General features: G+C 37.7%; 1 protein-coding gene and 1 long non-coding RNA gene across 4 annotated transcripts; one reads left to right on the top strand and one right to left on the bottom strand.

Annotated features, from left to right (window-relative positions):
* Positions 1–3,584: 3,584 nt before the first annotated feature.
* Positions 3,585–13,474, bottom strand: LOC309505573 (uncharacterized protein). 3 transcript variants are annotated; one of them, XM_082178990.1, is made up of 6 exons: positions 13,069–13,430; positions 12,438–12,531; positions 12,240–12,327; positions 11,777–12,142; positions 3,838–3,936; positions 3,585–3,716 (listed from the first exon to the last, which is right to left on the bottom strand). In XM_082178990.1, the coding sequence occupies exons 1-5, from the start codon at positions 13,133–13,135 to the stop codon at positions 3,928–3,930; spliced, it is 624 nt and encodes a 207-aa protein (XP_082035116.1). In that variant the 5' UTR covers positions 13,136–13,430; the 3' UTR covers positions 3,585–3,716; positions 3,838–3,927. The 3 variants fall into 3 exon arrangements, with proteins under 3 accessions (XP_082035116.1, XP_082035117.1, XP_082035115.1); XM_082178991.1 differs by having other exon boundaries at positions 3,659–3,712; XM_082178989.1 differs by lacking the exons at positions 3,585–3,716; positions 3,838–3,936 and having other exon boundaries at positions 11,617–12,142; positions 13,069–13,474.
* Positions 6,839–10,211, top strand: LOC309505579. The gene is made up of 7 exons (XR_014208488.1): positions 6,839–6,919; positions 7,300–7,336; positions 7,519–7,589; positions 7,864–7,919; positions 8,161–8,242; positions 8,645–8,755; positions 9,322–10,211. It is a non-coding gene; the product is annotated as an uncharacterized lncRNA (long non-coding RNA).
* Positions 13,475–23,356: the final 9,882 nt, after the last annotated feature.

Below are 23,356 nucleotides of genomic sequence, written 5' to 3'. Positions count from 1 at the left end.
AAGTTGCGTTTTTTTAATCATAGTCAAGTGGTTTAATCATAGCCAGCTTAAAGGTTTTTGGTACGTATCCTAGAGACAAAGACGAATTAATGATATTAACCCTCTGGGGTCTGGGCTGTTTTTGGGGCCCTTGAGATGTTCTGACATGCCCTGACATTTGTGCTTTTTTCAGTTGCATATAAACATATTAATGGCAAAGGTGTAAATTCACTCTATATAGCACAAACAGGGCTACCATAATATGTGAGCCATGTGTATGTACATGTTTTCATTTTTGAGAGAATAATGTTTATGCGTGATTATTGAAAAAACTAAAAACTAAAATTTCTGAAATAAGGCCACAAAACACATAGTAAATATGTGTCAATAAGACTTTTGACTAATGGATGTCCTCGCCTAGAGTTTTTTCTTCAAAATTATGTGAAAATAGTCTTGGTTTATCGTTCACATAAAACCATACATTGATTTAAATTGATGTAAAACAGGTTTTGCTTGGAAAGCCAATATGCGAGGGGGCGTGAACGAGGAGTGGTTTACACCTGAAAATACAATGTCCCACCCACTCTGCATAATGATGAGCCATTCACTCAGGTGTGAAACTGACTGAGCCACAATGCAAGGACAAAAGATATATTTAGAAGAAGACTTATATTGACCATTTAAGATTTTGCTTACATCTATCTTGTAAATATGTTTTGCTATTTTATTAAAAAGGTTACAATTACAACAATAATTACAATTTCAACAATATTTCAAGTGTACTCTTTCTTTGTAAAAAAAAAAGATTATAGGCCTACATTTTATCTATGTATTCATTAGTTTGAATATAGTCAACATTGGAACAGCTAACATCTTAATTGATGACTTTATTTTTGACAAAAATAGATATAGAAATTGTTAAACAAAAGCTTATTTGACGTGGCAGTATATTCTACAGTAAAAACTGTACCCAAATCTAGTCAACAAGATGTTGTCTTTCATATTTCGCCTGACTGTAACGTTGTTTTCATGAAATATTAGGGCATATTGTTAATTTGCAGTTTAATACGTTGCTTATACAAATAGCCTACATTTTATTTCAACATATTTCAGTCGAATTTTCCTTTCCTCAGTATAGCAATACAGTTTGCTAAAACATCATCATTCATTCACACACGCAATTTAAATTTAACTTCTGGCAAAGATGAAGTTGACGATAGTCTATTGACTCGCGATCTTCGCAGTAGGCTAGTGAACGCACCGGAGAAATGCACATTTATTAGGCTACATAGTTTTTTGTTTTGGATGGTTTTGTTTAGAACCAGCTTTCTGTAAATATATTTCACATTTTTTAGACATGTGAGGCGAGTAGGCTACGGTCTGGTTAATGATGATCTCCAGTTCAAGCACCTTATGTTGTGATTGCTAGCCTATATTTACTTTAAATCCAGGAAATTTGTTAATGAAAAAATTATTAAAATTAAGATACAATTGATACAAAACGAAATTCGTTTTAAAGAAAGGATTTGTAGTTTCTGTTTTGAGGTCTCTGTGAAAGTTTGAAAGTCTTTTAGTGCGCTTTCAGAGCGCTCACGTCCATAATGGAGAACTGTCACGTAATATTGTTTTTTCCTCATAAATGCGAACACGAAAAATAAAAGACAAAAGACTTTTAAGTAAAACTTACTCCGAAATTGTGTCCTCGGCGGAATTCGCTCTTCAAAATGCTGCCTTTTGTAGTCTGAGTTACAATCTTCCTCTGAGGAAACAACTTCCTCGCTGTCCAGAATCATCTGAAGGGCGTCTTTACTGGAGAAGCGTGCCATACTCAAAACGCGATGAACTATCAGTAAGTCTGATGAAGAAACTGTGGCTGCGTTCCAAACCGCATACTCAATGAGTAGGTACTTAATTTCAATGAGTACTTACTTAACGAGCGCTAAAAGAGTAGGTACTTTATCGCCAAATCTCGTTGAGTATGGATGCGATCCGGACATCATCCGCCATGTTGACGTTATCATGTGACCTATGACGTTATCACAAGCGCAACAATTTAAAAGTTATGAGCAACAGGTGCACCGGCATCTCACTGCATCAGTAGGCTACAACCTAACAGAACGGTTTTCATCAGCGTCTGAAATGGTTGGCATGTCTGCAATAGTTAGACGAATGTGTGCCCAAAGGAGACGTCGGGCAGCCGCTCGGAGATCTCGCCTTTGGAGAAGACTTATGTTTTCATACTCCAACAAAGCAAGTATTACTACTTAAAAAAATAAGATTACCCCAGAATGAATTGCATTACTAGCCCACCCCACCACTTATGGACAATAATAATGACAAATGCTGACCAGCACTTAATTATATAACATTTTCTTAATTAAAATTATATATTTTGGTAAAACAAGCAAACTGTTGTATTGTCATATGACATAGATGTATGAATACACACTAGACAAATGCAGCTGATGTGAATACATACAATTTCATTCAAGCAATGATTAATGCAAGAATTCATGAAATTAATATTTTATTGAAACATGAATAAATATTTTATATATAACATGAATAAAAATAAGTAAATGAATGAATAAAAGATATCAAATAATCACAATAAATAAATACATATACAAGTCAATACCATATGAAACATTGCTTTATTCAAGCTTTTTGTTCTAACAAACTATCTATATTTACAGGCGGTGAACCCCACATCATACTGCCATCTTAACAGAGCTGTTCCCATTCTGCGGCTCTATTTTGATGAAGCAGCTGACCACCGTGCCCACCTTCGCCTGTCTTTGCCGTCCATCATGTCCCTCATTGCTGCAGTCAGACTGGAATCGGACCATGGATGGGAACGGGAGATTGAGGTCCTTGTGTTCCTGCACTGGCTGGCCCATGCAGCATCCTACAGGGTGGTGTCGCAGGCCTTCGACATCCCAAAGACCTCTGTGTATAACATTGTGCACAGAATGAGCAAGGCCATCATGGGAATTTTGAGGAGGGTGATCTGCTTTCCGACCGGAGATGACCTGGAGGTAGTGGGAGCAGGATTTGCACAGCTGGCTGGGTCACCAGCTTTCAGCAGAGCAGTTGGTGCAATAGACGGCTGTCATATCCGTATCAAACCTCCAGCAAATAACTCCCACTGTTACTTCAACAGGAAGCTGTTTCACTCCATCCAACTCCAGGCCATCACTGATCACCGGGGGAAATTCCTTGATGTCTTTGTGGGATATCCTGGGTCTGTGCACGATGCCAGGGTGCTGAGGAACAGCCCTGTGTATGCTGGCAGCCTTTATCCTCCTGCAGGCAAGTGCATCCTCGGGGATGGAGGCTATCCTTGCCTGAGTGCCCCCATCTGCCTCATCACCCCATACAGAGAGCCAGTACAGAACCCTGTGCAGGCTCGTTTCAACAGCAAGCACTCCCGTGCCCGCAACATCGTGGAGAGAGCTTTTGGGATGCTGAAGACACGCTGGCGCTGCATTTTCTTCAAGGCCTTGGAGGTGAGCCCTGCCTTCGTGCCTGAGGTTGTTGCGTGCTGCGCTGTGCTTCACAATCTCGCTCTAGTCAATGGGGACATCGTTGAGCCAGAGGATGAGGAAGACCTTGATGACGGCCTCCCTGATCCCCACAACCTTGAAGCAAGAGTGGGAGAACATGTGCGGGAGAATCTGGCTGCTGCTGTGTCTGCTCCAAACATCCCTGTGCCTGCTCTCCATGAGCACGACTACCTTTAAAACATTTAATAAGATTAAAATGTTTTACAATTCATGCTGTCAGCATTCTGTTTCTTGCCAAATGTAATTTTATAGGTTTACAATTACATGCAAATATTTGTTAGAGCTTTACTACCTTTGTGGTGTAGTGGGCTAAACCACTGAACTGGTTAGCAGACGATTGCTGGTCGATCAGCAAGGCTCTTTACTCCAGGCTGGCCCAGGGTTATTGTCCCTGTAATAAATGCATTTAGTCACTTTGGATAAAAACATCTGGCAAATGCATAAATGTGATTGATTTTTGTAAAGCTTTTTTTTTAAACGGTCTCAGGCATAAACGCTCAAAGCTGCCCAGCAAACACAGAACGTTCCCCTAACGTTCCCGTTTGGTTCCCATTTGGTTATTTTTTTGGGAACCAAACAAGAACGTTCTGGGAACGTTCCCTGTAGGTTATTTTTAGGATCTATGTTTATAACATTAAGGGAACGTTCCCAGAACGTTCCCTGTAGGTTATTTTTAGGTTTAAATTTATAACCTAAAGAGAACGTTCTGGGAACATTCCCTGTAGGTTATTTTTAGGATCTATTTTTATAACTTTAAGAGAACGTTCTCAGAACGTTCCCTGTAGGTTATTTTTTAGGTTTAATTTTATAACCTAAAGAGAACGTTCTGGGAACGTTCCCTGCAGGTTATTTTTAAGTTCTATTTTTATAACTTTTTATAACCTCCAAATCCGAGACCATGGTCCTCAGTCGGAAAAGGGTGGTTTACCCACTTCAGGTTGGTTCAGTTCCTGCCTCAAGTGGAGGAGTTTAAGTATCTTGGGTCTTGTTCGCGAGTGAGGGAAGGATGGAACGGGAGATTGACAGACGGATCGATGCAGCTTCTGCAGTAATGCGGTCGATGTACCGGTCTGTCGTGGTGACGTCCAACCAAGTTTTATAACTTTAAGGGAACGTTCCCAGAACGTTCCCTGTAGGTTATTTTTAGGTTTAATTTATAACCTAAAGAGAACATTCCCTGTAAGTTATTTTTAGGTTCTATTTTTCTTAAACCAATTGAATGGTTTGCAATGTTTTGTGCTTTAACACCATTTATCAAATGCTTAATTAAATGACCATTATCAGGCAGTAGATAATGCCTAAGTAATCAATAACTTTGCTCATTGGTAGGCAGTCTTTTTTAGTTAATTATTTTTAGGTTTTATTTGTATAACCTAAAGAGAACGTTCTGGGAACGTTCTCTGCAGGTTATAGACCATTTACGCAAAAACCGGAAATACGTCAACGAAGCGTAAACCCAGTTCCGGTATGAGTTTTTTTGGCGGAGAAATGGCAGCTAGAGTGTTTTCGACGAGCCTGAGTTGTCTTCCGAAGTTCACCAGCGCCGATGTGGTGAAGAGTGTGGAGATGCATTCGTCCACTAAAGGGAACAAACTGGACAAGGGATATAAATTCTTCCACGAAGAGTTTATCCACAATTACCAAGGTAAGCTTTAGCTAGCTTTAGCCAAAGCCGTATCACCGGTTATAACTCTGTTTACGTTAACTGTAAATCTTAGGTGTTGTGAATTTGTAATATAATAAGGAATAACACATCGCAGTGAATATGTCATGTGTATGTTTAAGTGAGATGGCATGAGATTAACATAACAACCAGTAGTTTGGTAAAGTTGTGTATTTCTATGTGAGTTAACATGTAATGTTTTCTTGTTGCATGTGGTTATAGTATCAAATATACTCCAGGGTCAGGTAGTAGTGAGAGGTAGATGCTTCAGGTCAATGAGAAAGAGCGAGGAGCCTCACAAACTGGAGGTTTGACTATAGACAGAGTGCCGGTTGGCAAAAGTTCAAAAAGTTGCCCGTTCTTGCATGTTCACTCTTCTTGCTGCGGTTGCGGCACTTTCTTCACTTGCTATTATTTTACTGAAAGTAGGGTGACCAGACGTCCTCTTTTTCCCAGACATGTCCTCTTTTTTGATACCTACCGTATATAATAAAATAACATTGAACATACATGAAATGTAATCATATTTGCATTATGTACGCAGCTGCGACTCTTCGACTCTGACATTTTTCGTATCTGCCGCTATGATAACAGGAAGTTCTAATACACTTCATTGACGTATTTCCGTTCGAAAAATGCGGAAGTGCGTAAAAGGTCTATTATTTTAATATCACTTAACAGGCAGATTACCAAATGACAACGTCGTCAGTACGGTCCCCTAAGGTTATAAGATAACCAACAACGTTCAGATCTATTCGCAATAACTTTTTATTAATGATATTTTAATTTATGTTATACATTTTAATTCTATATGTTTATTTAAATGCTGCGTGACTTTGAAGTGTTTTAGTGCGCATGCGCGGAATCAAACACTGGAGCGCGCACGTGCGCTCAGTGTTGCCAGATGTACGATAATTATCGTATTTGTACGATAATTTTGACCTCTGTACGATGTACGATCAATAATGAAAAAAATCCCATAATGTACGATAATTTCAGAGTTTTCAGTCTTTCGTCCAAACACACATCCTACCGCTTCTCTCTCTGACCCCGAATCATTTCGCAGGCTCGCCTGCCTGCACGCAAGCACACGTATATACATACACACACACACACACACACACACACATACCACATGGTGTCGACCGCACGTCAACACTACACTACAGTTTTGCCGAAGAAGACAGTTCAGTTTAGATCAGTTCCATGATGGCATCCAATCTGTACCGTAAAAGGATTCCCCTACCAACAACACCTGCCAACACAGCACAATCCGATGATGACAGCAACTTAGAGATCGAATTTGAATCTTTCTAGTGTTAATTGTGCACTTTTTTCTCTCTGTATCATAGTTTAATTATGGTCTAGTTCAAAATGTGGACTGTCGGCATATCTTTTGCACTTTGGCAAAAAAAAGTTAAGTAGCCAGACTTCCTCCAGTTAGTGTGAGCGTATTACACAGCTTGTTTAAATTGGCTGTAAAATTATTTGGAAAATACAATTGTTGGAAAATAGCTATATTTTATGTGTTTGGTTCGTGTACGATAATTTTTCTCAAAAAACGATAATTTTGAGGTTTTGGTACGATACTTCGACATTTCTAATCTGGCAACACTGCGTGCGCTCCTCAGCAGATGGAAACCAGAAACGTCATCAACAACTGACAAACAACAAAACTCCCGTCTGTCGCTGTTGGTTTCACTGCTTTCAGGTAAGTTTAGTCAACAAAATCTCACAAATAATACACACAAACGTCCCTGACACATTTCTTACGTGTAATTGACACGCTTCTGTTGAATATTTACTTTAAAGAAATGGTTTTGTGTCTTTGAAAAAGTCCGTTAGCATCTAAGCTAACCGGTTTCAGAAGAGAACGTTAGGCCTAAGTTACGTTAAGTTAAGGTCTTATTTATGAAAGTTTGGGTTTTTAAACACATATTTAGTGTAGATAACAGTTCTTTTTATAGTTTTGCTGGTAATTTGTCAATGGGTGATTGGAAGTAAGCTAATTTATTTAACCTAAAAGAATGCACTGTATTGTTAACTTAATCAGTGACGTCACTTACCAATATTGCAAAAATGTGATTTCAGAATAGCGAGAGAGAAAAAAAATCCTCTACAACAAGGGGTGAGTTATTGTTTAATCATGATAATAATTCCATATGCATTTATTTCACAATATATTATCTTTAAGCTTTTTATATATTTATCTTTTCTGCATTTCACCTCTGTTCTAGCTTGGTTCCTTTTATTAAACCAATCCCATGTAATATTGTTGGCTCTGTGACAAATAGCTTGTTATGTTCCTAGATCATCATGCTGTGATGGCCTGCTGCACCCCCTGTCCAAGACAATCTCCACGGCTATGAACCATATGACTAGTAAGCAAAACCACCTCAAACATACAGTGCACTACTGTTCAAAGGTTTGGGGTCTGTAAGATTTATGCTTTTGAAATAAGTCTCACATTTTAAAATCATTAACCCCAGGTTTTTTCAGTGAGATTGTCCTTGAGAAGCCTGTAAGCTAAATAATCAGCTAAATAATAGGCGACTAATACAATATTATAATGGTCATAGTTATAATAATAATTCATTTAACTATTATGATAACATGATATCCTGATCATTAGTATATTTTATTTTATTTCTTTAGGTCTGTTTTGAATTATGTTGGCCAATGAGACTGACACCATACTGTCCAACTCAAAGGTATTTATGTATTTGTATGTTTTTTTTTATTGATCAATACTGAAATTCTTTGTACTTTTAAATGCTGAATGTGGTTCAGGGGGTCGACAACTTTAGGCAGTTATTTTTCACAGATATCTTGGGCAGCTGTGGCTCATACTCTTAGCCTTTAAAAATGTTTGAATTGATATCCCCAATGCAATATCAGGGGGTAAATATATCATTAGAGTTCTTAAAGTTATGGCTTTGCTCTTGTTACCAGATGAGATATAATCCCTATTGTTTGGCCCTGTGATTCTTCAGGACAAGACCTTGATGCCATCCATAGTCAGTAGATGAAGAAGGTGAGTTTAGCCCATCTTGTCAAAATGCCCATCTTGGCGAGTTTCCTCGTAAACAGTCTTGTGTGTTTTAAACAGAAAGAAAACAGATGCGTGTCATTTATATTAGGTCTGCGCATTCGTCTTAAAGGGACAGTAGCCTAACGTATCCGCAGCTGTTTGTGTCGCCAATGGTGATCAAACATCAAAAGAGAAAATGACTTGTAGCTTTAGCAAAGATACATTTAATTAATTTATAGTTATTTTATTTTTACAGTGAAGACTTATTTTACATTTTGATAATTCAATTTCTGTACCTGATGTTTTCAGATTTAACTGAAAAACATAATGCACTGCTTATTTCAACTGTATTTTTCTTCTATTGTATTTATCTATGCTTGTTATCTATTGTAATTTTCTATGCAGGTTCACTCCTCTACAAAATCCCCCCAATAGGGGTTATGCGGAGCGCCCAGCGGTCGAACCGGAAAGAGGTCTAAGCATTTCCGCTTTTCACTTCTGTACACATCTGCAGCGGTAGGTGATCTCGGTGTACTGTTAATTTTTCGCTTATTACACTAAAATTCTTATTTCTGTTTTAATTAAAATGTCACGAATGCTAAAATATCAGAAAAGGGGACATCCGAACAGCAGTTTTTGTTGTGTGCCGATCTGCTCTATGTCGGGGAAAATGAGTAGTACAGAAGTACAAATGGGTTCTGTACTCATAAAGTGACATCAACATTTGCGTCAGCAGTAGCATGAGCCATCAGGCAAATGTTATTTAAATAAACTCCTGATTTGACTTACAAACTTTCCAATGCCTGGTTTAATGAGTACAGAACCTCTTTGTACTACTGTAGAAGTTTGGTACCATTCTGGGCATTATTAGTGGGGTAATTTATGAGATACAAACCTGGAGCCGTTAGCGCATGCACTAAACCATACGGCTGATATCTCTAAATAAACTCTAAATTTTTCAATATTGTGCAGCCCTAATATTGAGCATATCTTAAAGTGAACTTGGAATGATAATTTGTGATACCAGATGAGATGTATGTATGATAGATTTTGAACTGTAATATATATCTTTTTTTTTTCAGGTTTTCTGGGATTCCAGCGGAAGGCATCAAGGCATCAGATGTTGGCCTGGACAGATGTTCCTGTAAACTACACCGACCTTTGCTTTTGCATGGATGACTGATTATTACCATGTTCTGTGAGGGCATTATTATAGCAAAACTGAGCACCTGTGACAGTGGAATTTGTAGGTGTAAAGTCACAGATAAAAAAAAAAATTTGATAGTAGTTTCAAACTTTTTTTCTCTTTCTCTCTCATAAACAACACAGTTACAGGTTTTCAAATTCTTCATTGGAGGTGAGACTTATACGTTATATGTAGAGCGAATTCGCAGGTCAGAGTTCACTAGACTTGAATATTATTTTCTCTGGTTTTTATTTGACTTCAGAGTTGAAAGTGGGCTTAAAGGGTACATAGGCTTAATGGATATCCTTACCCCTATATAAAACATTCCTTTTTTGATTTGTAGTCTGAAATAATAAATAGTGCAATATAAATAAATGCAATGTAGTGTTTTCAAATATATAAATTTTTCTATACACATTGATGCTGAAATATCTGAATAAATACACGATACCAGCAGTGCTCGTGCTCTCATATCTCCTACAGCTTGTGACACACAATCCCACCTCACTCTTTTCATTTGCTCCGGATTAATTTTAATGCCATTACAGGGCTTGAATTTTGGCATGGGATTGTGTGTACATGTAACGCGTTGTCTTTTTATTTTCTTGTTAAATTTGCAGATGGTTTTAGGAGTTTAAATGTTTTGAGCGGAGTGAAGATTGGCACATTCATGTATATTGTATATAAATGAAGACTTTTTCAATTTTGTTCTAAGTTATAGGCTACAGTTTGCAAAAAGATAGTTTTAATTAAAATGTTTGTGCAGTTGTATTTATTGAAATATTTTCATGTTTGAAATATTGAATGTAAATTACTGTTCCTGAATACATTTTGCTAACGCTGTTTTTGATGACTTATTTTAGGTTGATAATTAAACAATGAATCAACAAAAACATGGATTGTGTGCTGATTTATTTATTTAATACAAACTGATTTACTTATTAATGATAGTTTCTGTAAATTCAATTTATTGTAATAATATATTCATAGGATTTTTAAGTGTTTGAACAATAAACAATGTAGAATATGTTGTTTGTAGACCTATAATTTGTGTACAGGCATATCAGGATGTGTAGACGTTAGGAGAACCATCCGGGAATGTTCCGAGAACCTTCCGGGAACGTTCCGAGAACCTTTCGGGAACGTTCTATTAACGTAAAGAAAACTTTCCTGGCTAACCAATAGGGAACGTTCTTGGGAACATTCCGGGAACGTTCTGGGAACCAAAAACTAACGTTCCCAGAACGTAAAATTGTTAGCTGGGTGCTTATTTCGTCAAGGTATTACTATATAATACAAAATGCATACATACATTTACTACAATTTCTATTTGGTGGGTGAAAGGGTTAGTTCACCTCAACATATAAATACAGCCATTATTTATGTGCTTTCATGCTGTTAGATCCCTCTGTTTTTTATTGTTTAAATACAAAAGGGGATTTTTGTCAAGTTTGTTCTGCTGGTTTCATACAATATCAGTCAATGGAGCCCAACTTTCAGAAGCTTCCTGTCATTTTGATGATGCTTTTGAAGCTTCTGAACGTCTATTGAGTGGTATTGTATTAAACCAACAGTACAAACCTGACCAAAATCACCTTTTGTGTTCAGAAAAAAAAAACAACAACAACAGAGGGATCAAACAACATGAAGGGGAGTAAATAATGACTGAATTATTTGCTTGGGTTCATTAACCCTTTTTTTGCTTGGGTTCATTAACCCTAGTTAATGCAAAACTTAAGGTAGTTTGTGTAAACAGTCTCAAGTTCAGCTTAGGTCATGGAGGGCTATTGTCCAACCCTAATTATACACACCTGAATCAATTTAAACCAATTAATAACTGACTACTTGAAAATCACAGACAGGTGTGCTGGAACTGAACCCTCCATGACCTGCCTTGAAAATCCCTGCATGAGCTCTGTGTGCATTTAGAAGTTTTTTTTTTTTACATTACATCACACATTCACTAATTATTCATCACTTCATAAATATTTAATTTATGAATTTTATCACAATCTTAAAGTATCACTAAATTTCTAGAAGTCTATAATGTAGGCTACTGTGAATGCCTAGAAATTGTTTGTTTTATATACATAGTATTGTACAAAAGTCTTAGGCCACCATTTGTTGTTGTTGCACAGTACTGTGTGTGTCAAGTTTTATATATATATAATTTATTTCATTTTAACCCAAATGTGTAAATGATCATAATATGTTTTTTGTCATTGATTTTATTTTTTGGCAAGAATTTCAAGCACAGAAAGGAATTTTTCATCCCTTTCTTTTGTTTCTTTATCTCTCCTTTCCTCTCTCTCGCTTGCCTCCCGGTGCCATCTCTCTTCTCTTTCTCTTACTTCTCTTTCTTGTCTTTCGTCTCTCTCTCGTCTCTCTCGTTCTCTTCTGTCCTCCTTCTCCTCCATTTCTCTCCACAGTCTCTCCTCCCTCTCAGCTGCTTTCCTCTCTCTCTCCTCCTCTCTCTCCTCCATCTCCTGGATCAGGTCCTCCAGGTCTTTTACCCTTTTTCTGGGTCTTGCTGGCTCTGGCCTCACTGAGGATGAAGAGGCCACAGCAACATCCGGCCCACATGAGGCAACGAGGGCAGGAGGAGTGATGGAGGGTCTGCCCCCAATTGCCTCATCCATGGCAGCGTACCACTTCCAGGATGCTGCTGTGGCCCCTCCATCCTCAGTGCTCACCCCTGTCTGCGGACATTTCAGATCCTGCAAAAATGCACAAGCATGATACAAAAGCAGTCATTTTAACATCACAATATTTAATCATTTCATTTCTGTATTAGAAGTAACAAAATGATCTTACTTTGTATTTTTGTTTAAGGTTTTCCCATTTTTTTTTTACAAATGCTGCCGTCACCCTGCCTTGCAGGTCCTGCTCCACCACAAAAGATCTGCAGCAAATGCAGAGAAATCAAGGATCAAAAAAGTGCTGTAATATCTCTGTTGAAATATACTACAAATAAACAATTAAATAGATTTTTTATTATTTCTGTATACTCACTCAAAGCCTTTGATGGCAGCATTCCGCTTTCCGGTGAAGAGGGCTTCATGAGCCACTCTCCACCGGATAAGCAGATGTGTATGCTCATCCGTCCCTGTAACATCCAGACAAGATTTACGTTACCTCTGTGATTTATAAGCTCAATACTACATTTACATGTTGATCATAAATGTTCCACAATTTTTCAACAGTACTAATGGACAAATAAAATAGATTACTTGTGTTTAGTTACTTTATGTCAATTTATTAAACATTCGTCTAATGAAAACAGTGTTGACAACAGTGAATTCTCTTAAACAATAGTACACATATACATAACTCAGATGTCTATTTCATATCTATTAGACGTAGAAATATGCAATTCTTATATTAGATTTTCTTACCAGATATTAAATAGACATTTAGTAATTGTATTTAAGATGCATACGGTTTAAAATGTATGCAAATCCACTTTGGAGACGCATGTGTCCTTACTGGAGCTCCTCTGTTAGCTAACTTATACATAATAAAATGTGATTTACAGCAAAAACACAAATTTACCATACTATATAGCGTCTTTACATCTTCAACAATTCAACAGTTTACTGTACAGTAGTTGAACACATGCGATCATTTGATTTGTAATACTCACATTTGAAAACACTCTCGTCCGTCATCATTTGCGTCATGTTCGAGTATGACGTATCCTTCTTCTTCATCTTCTTTTTTAAGACGTATCCTCTCGCGTGGCCTCCTGGGATAGAAGAGTATCCATCGGTTGAGCACTCAAAAATCTGGCCGGAAGCAGTAAGCCATCCGGGAACTTCTCGCCTACTCTTTTATGAATACTGATGTTTCGAACGTACTGCTTCCTTCACGTACTGTTTTCGCCTACTATATAGTAGGAAAGTAGGCATATTGGAACGCACTTAAGTCCGAATCTCGCGATAATTCGTACGTCACCCAGGTAATTCTCGCCTACTCTTTTGGATTCGTACATACTTTTTCGCTCGCCTACTCTTTTTCCCATACTAAATAGTAGGGAAGTATGCGGTTTGGAACGCAGCATGTGTTTTTATGGCATTGATCGGGGGGCGTATGCGATGCATACTAGATCACCTAAACTATTTACCATTTGAATAGCGCCGGGGGCGGGGCGGCCTCAACTCATTATAGAGATAATGAGGCAGAAGGAAAAAACGGATTACATGAGTTGAAAACATTTGTTTTTTATATAAATTACTTCATTTAAAAGAAGAGATTTCAAGCTTCATAAAGACATATCTCACGTGTCTGTGTGAGAAGTATTCGGTGAGTTATTATTCATTTTCGGACGCGTTTCAGAATGGACTACACTGACAGAGAGAAGGCAGAACTCGCTTCGTGTTTATTTTTCTTTATTTGGCGAAAAGCTCAACACTTTGTTTTTATTGTGAGTATACACAAAAATAATACACATTTAACAGAATCGATTGATGTACGAAACTCCTATGAAAAACCAAAGTCAACAGAGTATTTATGAGTTTCTTTTACACTGATAAAAAAAAAGCGAGCTGGTATCGCCGGCGATACCGTAGACCTCAGGGGGTTAAGAAGAGGATCTATGACCTCTGGAAGCATCTCTTTCAGTAGCTTAGTCGGTATAGGGTCTAACATACATGTTGTCGATTTAGATGATTTAACGAGTTTGCAAAATTCTTCCTCTCAATGAATGAATCAAATTTTTCCTCAGGGAGACTACAATGCACTGCCTGATGCGATACTGTAGTAGATGGTGTTGTGGTAAATTCATAGTTCTTTTTGGTTCAGGTCTCAAAGAAGTTTCTCAGAGTCGAGGTTCCAGGTCAGAAGAATGAACTTTATTGTTCAAACAACAAAGTGAGACACCGGCTGGCCATCCAGACATCTGATCTTACAATGGTTTACACTTAGGTCTTATACCTTTTTTCTCATCATTTGGTGTCCAATTAGCTTTCATACAGTTATCTTTTTCTCTTTGCTCCTCCTCGTCACTTCACCACGATTAGAAACACCTGCATTAAAGTCTAATTTCTATTGGTGGCCATACTGGCGCATGCGCTTTTTTAAATATGATTTCATATATGTTTTTTTGGGTACTTTTCCACTCCTGTCCTCGCACAACCTTTTAGGCCTACCCAGTTTTTATCCTGTCCTCACACAACCTTTTTCCCAGCTCTTATTCTCACATACACTTTTGGCCCGTTCTCAGAGTTTGTCCTCTTTTGACCTGTTCTCTCTGTCTTCCATAATTTTTGTCCTCCCATACTCCTAGGCCTAGCTTTCACTAAAATTACAGCATTTATTTGGGCCCATGTATGAGACAGATGAAATTCTCCAATAATGGTTGCATAGTTATAATTTTCTCCCTGATATTCAACTTCAACTTTATTTGTCCCCGAGGGGCAATTAGTTTGCTGCAGTAGCAAAAGTAGTACACAAACAATACATCACAACAAAACATCATCATTAAAAATTAAAAATACAAATCTGTCAAATAGATATTAATACCACTACCATGTAAATTTAAAGTTTAGTGCAAAAGTTACCTCTTTTTCCAGAATTTATCAAAGAGATAGCAGAGGGTACAAAGGAGAATTTATATCTATTTGTTTTGGCGTATGGCTGACTAAGGCGGGAACCAGAAGGCAGCATCTTAAATTCCGCATGCAGGGGGTGAGAACTACAAGACATAATGGATTCCGCCTTTTTCAGTACATGTCTATTGTACAGTTCATTTAGTTTTACCTGTTGAGTCCCAATACTTTTGCTGCTAACTTTATTTACCCTTACTAATGTGTTCTTTTGTTTTAAACTAAGAGAAGCATACCAGCAAATGCATGAAAAAGTGAAAACAGACTCAAAAGATTTATAAAACAATGACATCAGGGATCTGTCTACTTGAAACTTATCTAATTTTCTCAGACAGAAGAGACGTTGCTGACATTTCTTATTCAGCATGTCCGTATTCAGGTCAAAGGTCAACTTGTTATCAATAATGATTCCCAAGTACTTGTACGACTCAACGATTTCAACCTCTTTACCATCTATAATTGTCTTTTCAAGAGTAGGATGGTGACGTCTAAAATCAATGCACATTTCCTTTGTCTTAGTAATATTTAGGTCTAAAAAAGCTTCTTTACACCAGGTTAAAAAATAAGGTAGTACCGGGCCGTAAGTTGTTTCATTGTTGTCCATTAGACCTACTATGACTGTATCATCTGCAAACTTTAAAATATAGTTATTAATTAGTTCACTCCGACAATCATTTGTGTACATAATGTACAGAAGAGGAGAGAGAACACAGCCTTGAGGGGAGCCGGTTGATATCACTGAAATTTCAGACAGATGCCCATTTACTCTCACTCTCTGTGTCCTGTTTGTAAGAAGGTCCAGAATCCAGCCCACCAAGTTGTCATTTAGCCCAAAGTTTTTTATGAGCTTCTGCACCAATAAGTGGGGCTGGATAGTGTTAAAAGCAGATTAGAAATCCGCAAAAAGCAGTCTAACATGGTTTTTATTTCCCTCCAAGTGCTTGTATATGAGGTTAAGCAGAGTTATAGTCGCATCCTGTACCCCCCTATTGGCTCTATAAGCAAACTGCAAGGGGTCGAGTAGGTGTTCAATTTTTTCCAGCAGTTCTTTCTTTATAATTTCTTGATATTATCAATCTTATTAGTGAAGAAGTTCATAAAGTCATTACTGCTATGTTGCTTGGAAACTTCTGGGCTTGAAGCTTTCTTTTTCGTTAGTTTAGCCACTGTTTCAAATAAATACCGTATTTTATGGACTATAAGTCGCACTTTTTTTCATAGTTTGGCTGGTCCTGCGACTTATATATCCAAATTAATTCAGACTGAGATGAAAACATTACCGTCTACAGCCGCGAGAGGGCACTCTATGGCGGAGTTGTTCAGCAGCGACACCAAGGATGAAGAAAATTCAATGGATTCAGTGATGTGGAATGAGACAAGCGGGAAGGAAGTCGACCGGAAGTTGAAGCCGGCCGCGTGCCACCATCTTGTAGCAGAACTTTACCTGCTGTTAGCATCCCATTGACTCCCATTCATTTTGGCGTCACTTTGACAGCGAATAACTTCACATCTGAGGCATTTAAAGACTCCATTTGTCCGTTATTTATTTCTAAAGAAACACGACAATGTATAAAAGGCTCCATTACCTTGTAGCTTATGTTATGGCCCCGTAGAAGCAGTTTTTGTAAAAGTAGGCTAACGATTGCGTCATAACCACGCGACTCTCTGTCGCACAGTAGAGAGATTACCGTATGGACAGGAGGAGAAGCTCACGGGCAATCGGGGGGACGTGGAGGCAAAATGACAAAATAATTAATCAGAATACCTAGCAAAAGTTTCTCCTGCTCCTAGCTCATGGACACCTCCTACTCATGCTCTCCGTCTCTGCAAGATTCGGAAGGGAATGATTCAGATTTCTCATGCCACAGCCACTAGAAGACGTAGATGTGCTCACGTCACATCTACGTAGTTAAAGTGTAACTTGCAGGTAAAAATTTTCTCGAAGAAAATGCAATAAACATAAAGATAAGAACCCCACCACTGTTTTTTATGTTTTTCATACCAAAATGCTGAATATAATATGAAAAGTTGGTACTTTTTAGTGGTTTTAAGCACTCCCGCTCCCTTCCACTAGGCTGGGCGTGACGTCATAAAAGGAACTCCAAGCCTAGAGTTACTGTAGTCTAATGGCAAGTAGGCTAGCAGTTATATTGAAATAACTCAATTGTAAACTTAATCGTGTGTGCTGGCTTCAAGAGGACCGTGATCCTGCCAGAAATGAGAGTAAGCTATTCGCAAAACAAACGTGTTCAGGCAGCATGCACGCAAAATTAAACCGAACTTTTATTTTGACGGGTTGCCGTGAAGACCTTTGAGTTTCTGTGCGTGTATGATATGACGATAGTTTTTCTCAAATGAAACGGTAAAATGACTCAGAGTGGCTCTGGAGATGAGTTTCATCATGTCATCATATCGTGACTGGCAGCAGCTAGACTGAAAACAGCGCGAGCATCACTCGTGCTTCAGTGTGTGTGTGTGTGTGTGTGTGTGTGTGTGTGTGTGTGTGTGTGTGTGAGGTAAATGGCGCGCGTCTGCGCCATTCATTCACACAGAGACAAACAGAACATGCAAGGTTAATATTTAAATAGTATTTCTGCAGTTTAATATACACAGACACTATATCGTGGTATATATCGGCTACAGTGCTCATAGTAATGAAAGTTAGTCTGGAGCCCCGTGCTTAGATAAACATGGAAGCGACCGAATATACCCGGTACTACAGAAATGCTGGTACCGTCACATTTTCAGTACCGAAGTACCGGTACTTTGACAACACTAGTTTCCCACCTCCTCAGTCTCCCAGTCGTTCTCTATAATCAAGTCACAAACAGTAGGAGTCTAGCAGAGTATGGTTGCAACTTCCTTTTATGACGTCATCACCCAGTTGCTGTAAAAACACGCTACCTTTGAAGAAACCCCAATAAATGTTATTTTAACGCATTTTAAGACAGACATTTTTACATATATACATATTGAGCACTTTCATTTACACATTAATTGGTTGTGGTGGTTAACCTGCAAGTTACACTTTAAGCTCGGTTTGAGTCTGCGCGTCAGGAACGGAAGTCCTAAAAAATCGCTAAAAATGGGCTTCACTTGTCTCAATTGAGTTCCTATACTGTCTATGGAATGAGATCACGGGAGCTTGGTGAACTTGTTTACTGTTAACTTGCTTGTTGGACTCGCTGGCTTATGTTAATTTAGCCTATTCAGCCTCCCAGGTATATGTTCTTTATGCTATTGTGTAGCTGAATAACTGTTAATGTGGGGTGCGTTAATATACTAGACACCTACTCAGCCTGTTGTTCTGTGTGCTACTGTGTAGTTAAATAACTTGCCTTTCCAGATTAAATGTCTGTTCTTGGTCTTGGATTTTGTGAAATAAATTTCTAAATAAATGCGACTTGTAGTCCAGTGCGACTTATATATGTTTTTTTCCTCTTCATGATACATTTTTGACTGATGCAACTTATACTCCGGAGCGACTTATAGTCCAGAAAATACGGTACCTAGGATTATGTTTATTTTCTTCTAATAGTGTTGAGAAACAAGCAGATCTAGCAGCTTTTAAAGCCTCTCTGTACGCAGAGCCGGATTAACGCAAAGGCAAACTAGGCACGTGCCTAGGGCCCGATTGGCGGTATGGGGCCCAGACAGAAAAAAAAAAAAAAAAAAAAAATTCCAATGTCCTATCTACAATTTATTTCAATATTTATTAATTAACTAAAAATAGTGACGATGTTTATTTTAACCATAGACTGTTACATTACTGCAGTTAAACCAATTAATCTGTCCGTTACAAAGCGGGTGCCGGCTTCTGAAAGTATGTGTAACGAACGTATCCATCAGGCGAGGCAAAAGCCTAATAAGCACACAAAGAAGCACAGCTCATAATGCAGGTGTGTGAGTTGTCGTCATCTATTTTGGAGTGATTGCAATGTATTCTAAATATAAACTTGTACTGTAGATCAGCGTCATTTCTGGAAAAATCATTCACCGCTTTATTACGAGTTTAAAAGAGCGCGAGCGTCATTAACGTGCCCAGACGCGACGCTTTGAATTTGCGCGTACAATGAATAACATCGCGTCGGGAGCTGACTAGTAAAAAAGCTAACAAAATTAAAAGACAAGACGTCTGTATTCTAAGTTAAAAAGCCAACACACTACAACATTTTTAAATGTTTCAAATAAAGGATCTCATATCTATGGGTCTATCTTCTAAATTCTGCTGATGATTAGAATATTCCCTGATATTACGCCAATAATATCAGTTTATATATTCTTTTTCTGCTCAGTAGCGATCGTGTCTTTCTCTTCCACTTGATTTGTGTATAGCATATTTAAGGTAGCAATGCAATATAAAAGTACTTATGCTCATCTACTGAAGTGGGATTCTGGAACTGTGAATAAATTGAATAAAACAGCAAAATAACAACAACAACAATAGCATCTTCATTAAACAAAAAAGAGATTACCTTAGATAAAGTTTGATTAATATGTACATACAGTACCGGTAAAAGTCTGGACCCATTACTATTTTTAATGTTTTTGAAATAAGTTTATTATTATGCTCTACAAGCCTGCATTTATTTGATCAAAAATACAGAAAAAAACAGGAATATTCAACAAGGATGTGTTAAATATATAAAAAGTGATAGTGAAGACTTTTTTAAAACAACTTTTTAATAATCAAAAATCCTGAAAAAAAAGTATCACAGGTTATAAAATAAATATTAAAGGAGAAGTTCACTTCTAAATATCTTCCTTTGTGTTCAGCAGAAGAAAGAAATTCATACAGGTTTGAAACAACTTGAGGGTGAGTATATGATGACAGAATTTTCATTTTAAAAGTGAACTTCTCCTTTAAGCACCATTTCTAACATTTGATAATAAATCAGAATATTATAAAGTTTTCTGAAGGATCACGTGACACTAAATTCAGCTTTGCATCACAGAAATATAAAGTATAGTAAAATAGAAAACCATTATTTAAAATTTTAATAATATTTCACTATATTATTTTTCTGTATTTTTTATCAAATAAATCCAGGCTTGATGAGCATAAGAGACTTCTTTCAAAAATATTAAAAATAGTAATGTGTCCAAACTTATGTACTGTGTATGTAAAAATATACTGCTTTTAAAATTAAATGTTGTATAAATAAAAAGGTTAGGAATCATATTTGTTTCAAGTGTTTTTTTATTGGGGGTGGGGGGCCTCCAACATGAATTTTGCCTAGGGCCTCCTAATGTCTAGAACCGGCCCTGTCTGTACGTAATCGAGCTCTCTTTCCATGAAATCCGAAATACCTCTAGTTTTGTTTTCTTCCAGTTGCGCTCCATTTTTCTGGCTGCTCTCTTATGGGCCGAGTGTGCTCATTGTACCACGGCGTTGGACTAATTTCTTTAATCTTCTTTAAGCCCAATGGAGCAACTGTGTCTAAAGTGCTGGAAAAGAGAGAGTTAAATGGTCAATATAAGTCTTCTTCTAAATATATCTTTTGTCCTTGCATTGTGGCTCAGTCAGTGTCACACCTGAGTGAATGGCTCATCATTATGCAGAGTGGGTGGGACATTGTATTCTCAGGTGTAAACCACTCCTCGTTCACGCCCCCTCGCATATTGGCTTTCCAAGCAAAACCTGTTTTACATCAATTTAAATCAATGTATAGTTTTATGTGAACGATAAAGCAAGACTATTTTCACATAAGTTTGAAGCCAGAACTCGAAGGAACAACATCCATTAGTCAAAAGTCTTATTGACACATATTTATTATGAGTTTTGTGGTCATATTTCAGCAACTTTCATTTTTATTTTTTTCAATAACCACGCATAAACATTTTTCTCTTAAAAATTAACAAATATACATGCATGGTGATCACATATTTTGGTAGCCCTGTTTGTGCTATATAGAGTGAATGTACACCTTTGCCATTAACATGTTTATAAATAACTGAAAAAAGCACTAATGTCAGAGCATGTCAGAACACCTCCAGGGCCCAGAAAACCGCTCAGACTCCAGAGGGTTAAGAAGAGGATCTGTGACCTCTGGAAGCATCTCTTTCAGTAGCTTAGTCGGTATAGGGCAGGGAACGGCAACTGGCGGCCCGCGGGCCAAAACTGGCCCGCCAGCAATATTTTCTGGCCCGCCGGATTATTTTGGTAGTCCTAAATGCTGCACAAAACTCTTCCACTACTTGAGAAAAGCCGTAGTCGCGCGGCGATTTCACCGCCGCATACTGTGTGAAACGCCCATAGGGAATCATGCGGCGCGGGATTACATTTTAAAGTATAACTGGCGTTCACACCGGACGCGAATAGCGCGTCAAATTCGCGCCTGCCGCGTCTAGTTATACGCTTGACCACTTTGTGTCCGTTCGCGGGTCAAAAGACGGTAGCGGTCAGAACTCTGGTGTACTTTGGACGGAGCGGGCGGTCTGACTGACATAGCCCACTCGCACTCCCGACATCTTTTGACAGCGTATCCGCACTTAATTCTGACCACCTGTACACCTGCTCTGAGGAGCTGTTTGGTACTGAAACCATTGTCAGTCAACAACATTATTTTTTTAGAAAAGTAGAAAATAGCCTACTTCATTTCGTCAGTAGGGCAATATGATTTTCGTTTATGTTGCTTAGAAATTTGAGTGATAGGCTTTGTCCTATTTAATTTGTTATTTATATTTCTTTCTTTTTTTCTGTGGCATTTTTTTTCTCTGCTGACAGTACAATGTTAAAATAGCCTACTATTTATATTGACACGAACACAATTTTTGTATAGCATTTATAATTATTATAGGCTACTTAATCTCCTTCTTTCCGTTAGAGACATTTGAATGTGAGATTATGGAAACGAGATCTAAATTTTGTAGACCCGTCAGGTCGGGAAATAAAGCGGGGGTAACACCGAGTATATTTTAAGCGGTTGCTGAATAGAACCTTGTGGGAGCGGGACGGGAAAAAAAACAGTCCCGCGCAGACCTCCTTAAACCTTAGGTGTGTATGTGTGTGTCCCGAATAAATAATAATAAAAAAAAAAGGAATAAAGTTCAAAAGTCGGACTGTACGGAATGAGGCATGATTGCTATTCACACCTTTATTAAAATGGCTGTAATCTGTTACCACAATAGTACTTGATCTGTTTAAAATGATTTCCTTGATATATGCATAAATTAAAAATTAAAATTAAAATTTGTCTAATAAATGTTTTCTATTTTTGATCTGAGCACAATCAGAAAATCAGAAAATCCGTCCTTATTCGTTTTTTTTTTCTTTTTCATTTCAGTTCAGGAAATAAATAATGGAAAAACAAGTCGTTTTTCATCTTTTTATTTTTGGTTTTAATCAAAATAAAAAAAAATAAAAAAAGATTGAATGAATGATCCACGGACGGTGACGGACACATCATATTCCACAATTATAGGCCTATATAAGAGTATTTAATTTGTATCCATAGGCCTACTCCGTGTAGCTGGCCCGCCATCTACTGGCTAAAAAAAATATTGGCCCGCGGCCAAAGTTACTTGCCGACCCCTGGTATAGGGTCTAACATACATGTTGTCGATTTAGATGATTTAACGAGTTTAGTAAATTTTTTCCTCTCCTTTAGCAACGAATGAATCAAATTTTTCTTCAAGGAGACTACAATGCACTGCCTGATGCGATACTGTAGTAGAGGGTTGCATAGTTATAATTTTCTCCCTGATATTATCAATCTTGTTAGTAAGGATTGCCTGATCGATTGCTCCTGTCTGCCTCGCTGCCTGCTGGGAGTTTGTTTGCTTCGGTGCTGTAAGCTCCGTCTTAGCCTCGTATTTCTTTGTTTTGAACCATCATTTACTACAATTTCTAGTTGTTTATACTACTAAAAACAGCTTACCCAACATCTCAGATTAACCTGACATCGCTAGCTTCCATTACTACTAGCACAACACGCTAGTAATTCGCTAGCTAGCCTGTTAACGCGCCACCCGTGCGCTCAGTTATTTTATTTAATTTTTTTTCTCTCGCGCTCGCGCCTTTGAGTTCATAAAAAGCTCAGGTGAGTAATAATTAATAATAACTAGAAAAAAAGTTTGAGACAAACTTTAAGTTGGCTTGAGAAAGCCGGACCAGAGAGTTTGAAAAAGTTAAAAGTAGTTTGAAGTTTAAAGTAGTTTAAATTTTGATTGATAAATTAGTTAGAAAGAAAGAAAAAATATTAGTTAGAAAGAAAAAGATAGATTAGTTAGAAAGATAGATTAAAAGAAAGATTAGTTAAAAAGAAAGACAGATTAGTTAGAAAGCAAGAAAGCAAAAAAAAGAAAGAAAGAAAGAAAGAAAGAAAG

This window comes from Leuciscus leuciscus, assembly GCF_965113295.1.
Source record: "Leuciscus leuciscus genome assembly, chromosome: 9".
Classification (NCBI taxonomy): Eukaryota; Metazoa; Chordata; class Actinopteri; order Cypriniformes; family Leuciscidae; genus Leuciscus; species Leuciscus leuciscus.
Note: the sequence above shows the minus strand (reverse complement) of the source record. Positions and strands in the feature narration are given on the sequence as shown.

What these genes read in the sequence shown, in the direction of transcription:
- LOC309505573 (XM_082178989.1), bottom strand. Translation starts at nt 13,135, where the DNA reads ATGAAGAAGAAGGATACGTCATACTCGAACATGACGCAAATGATGACG. An exon ending in GGACGAGAGTGTTTTCAAAT is followed by an intron (nt 12,532 to 13,068) that starts GTGAGTATTACA and finishes TGGATGTTACAG; the next exon opens with GGACGGATGAGCATACACAT. An exon ending in ACCTTAAACAAAAATACAAA is followed by an intron (nt 12,143 to 12,239) that starts GTAAGATCATTT and finishes GCATTTTTGCAG; the next exon opens with GATCTGAAATGTCCGCAGAC.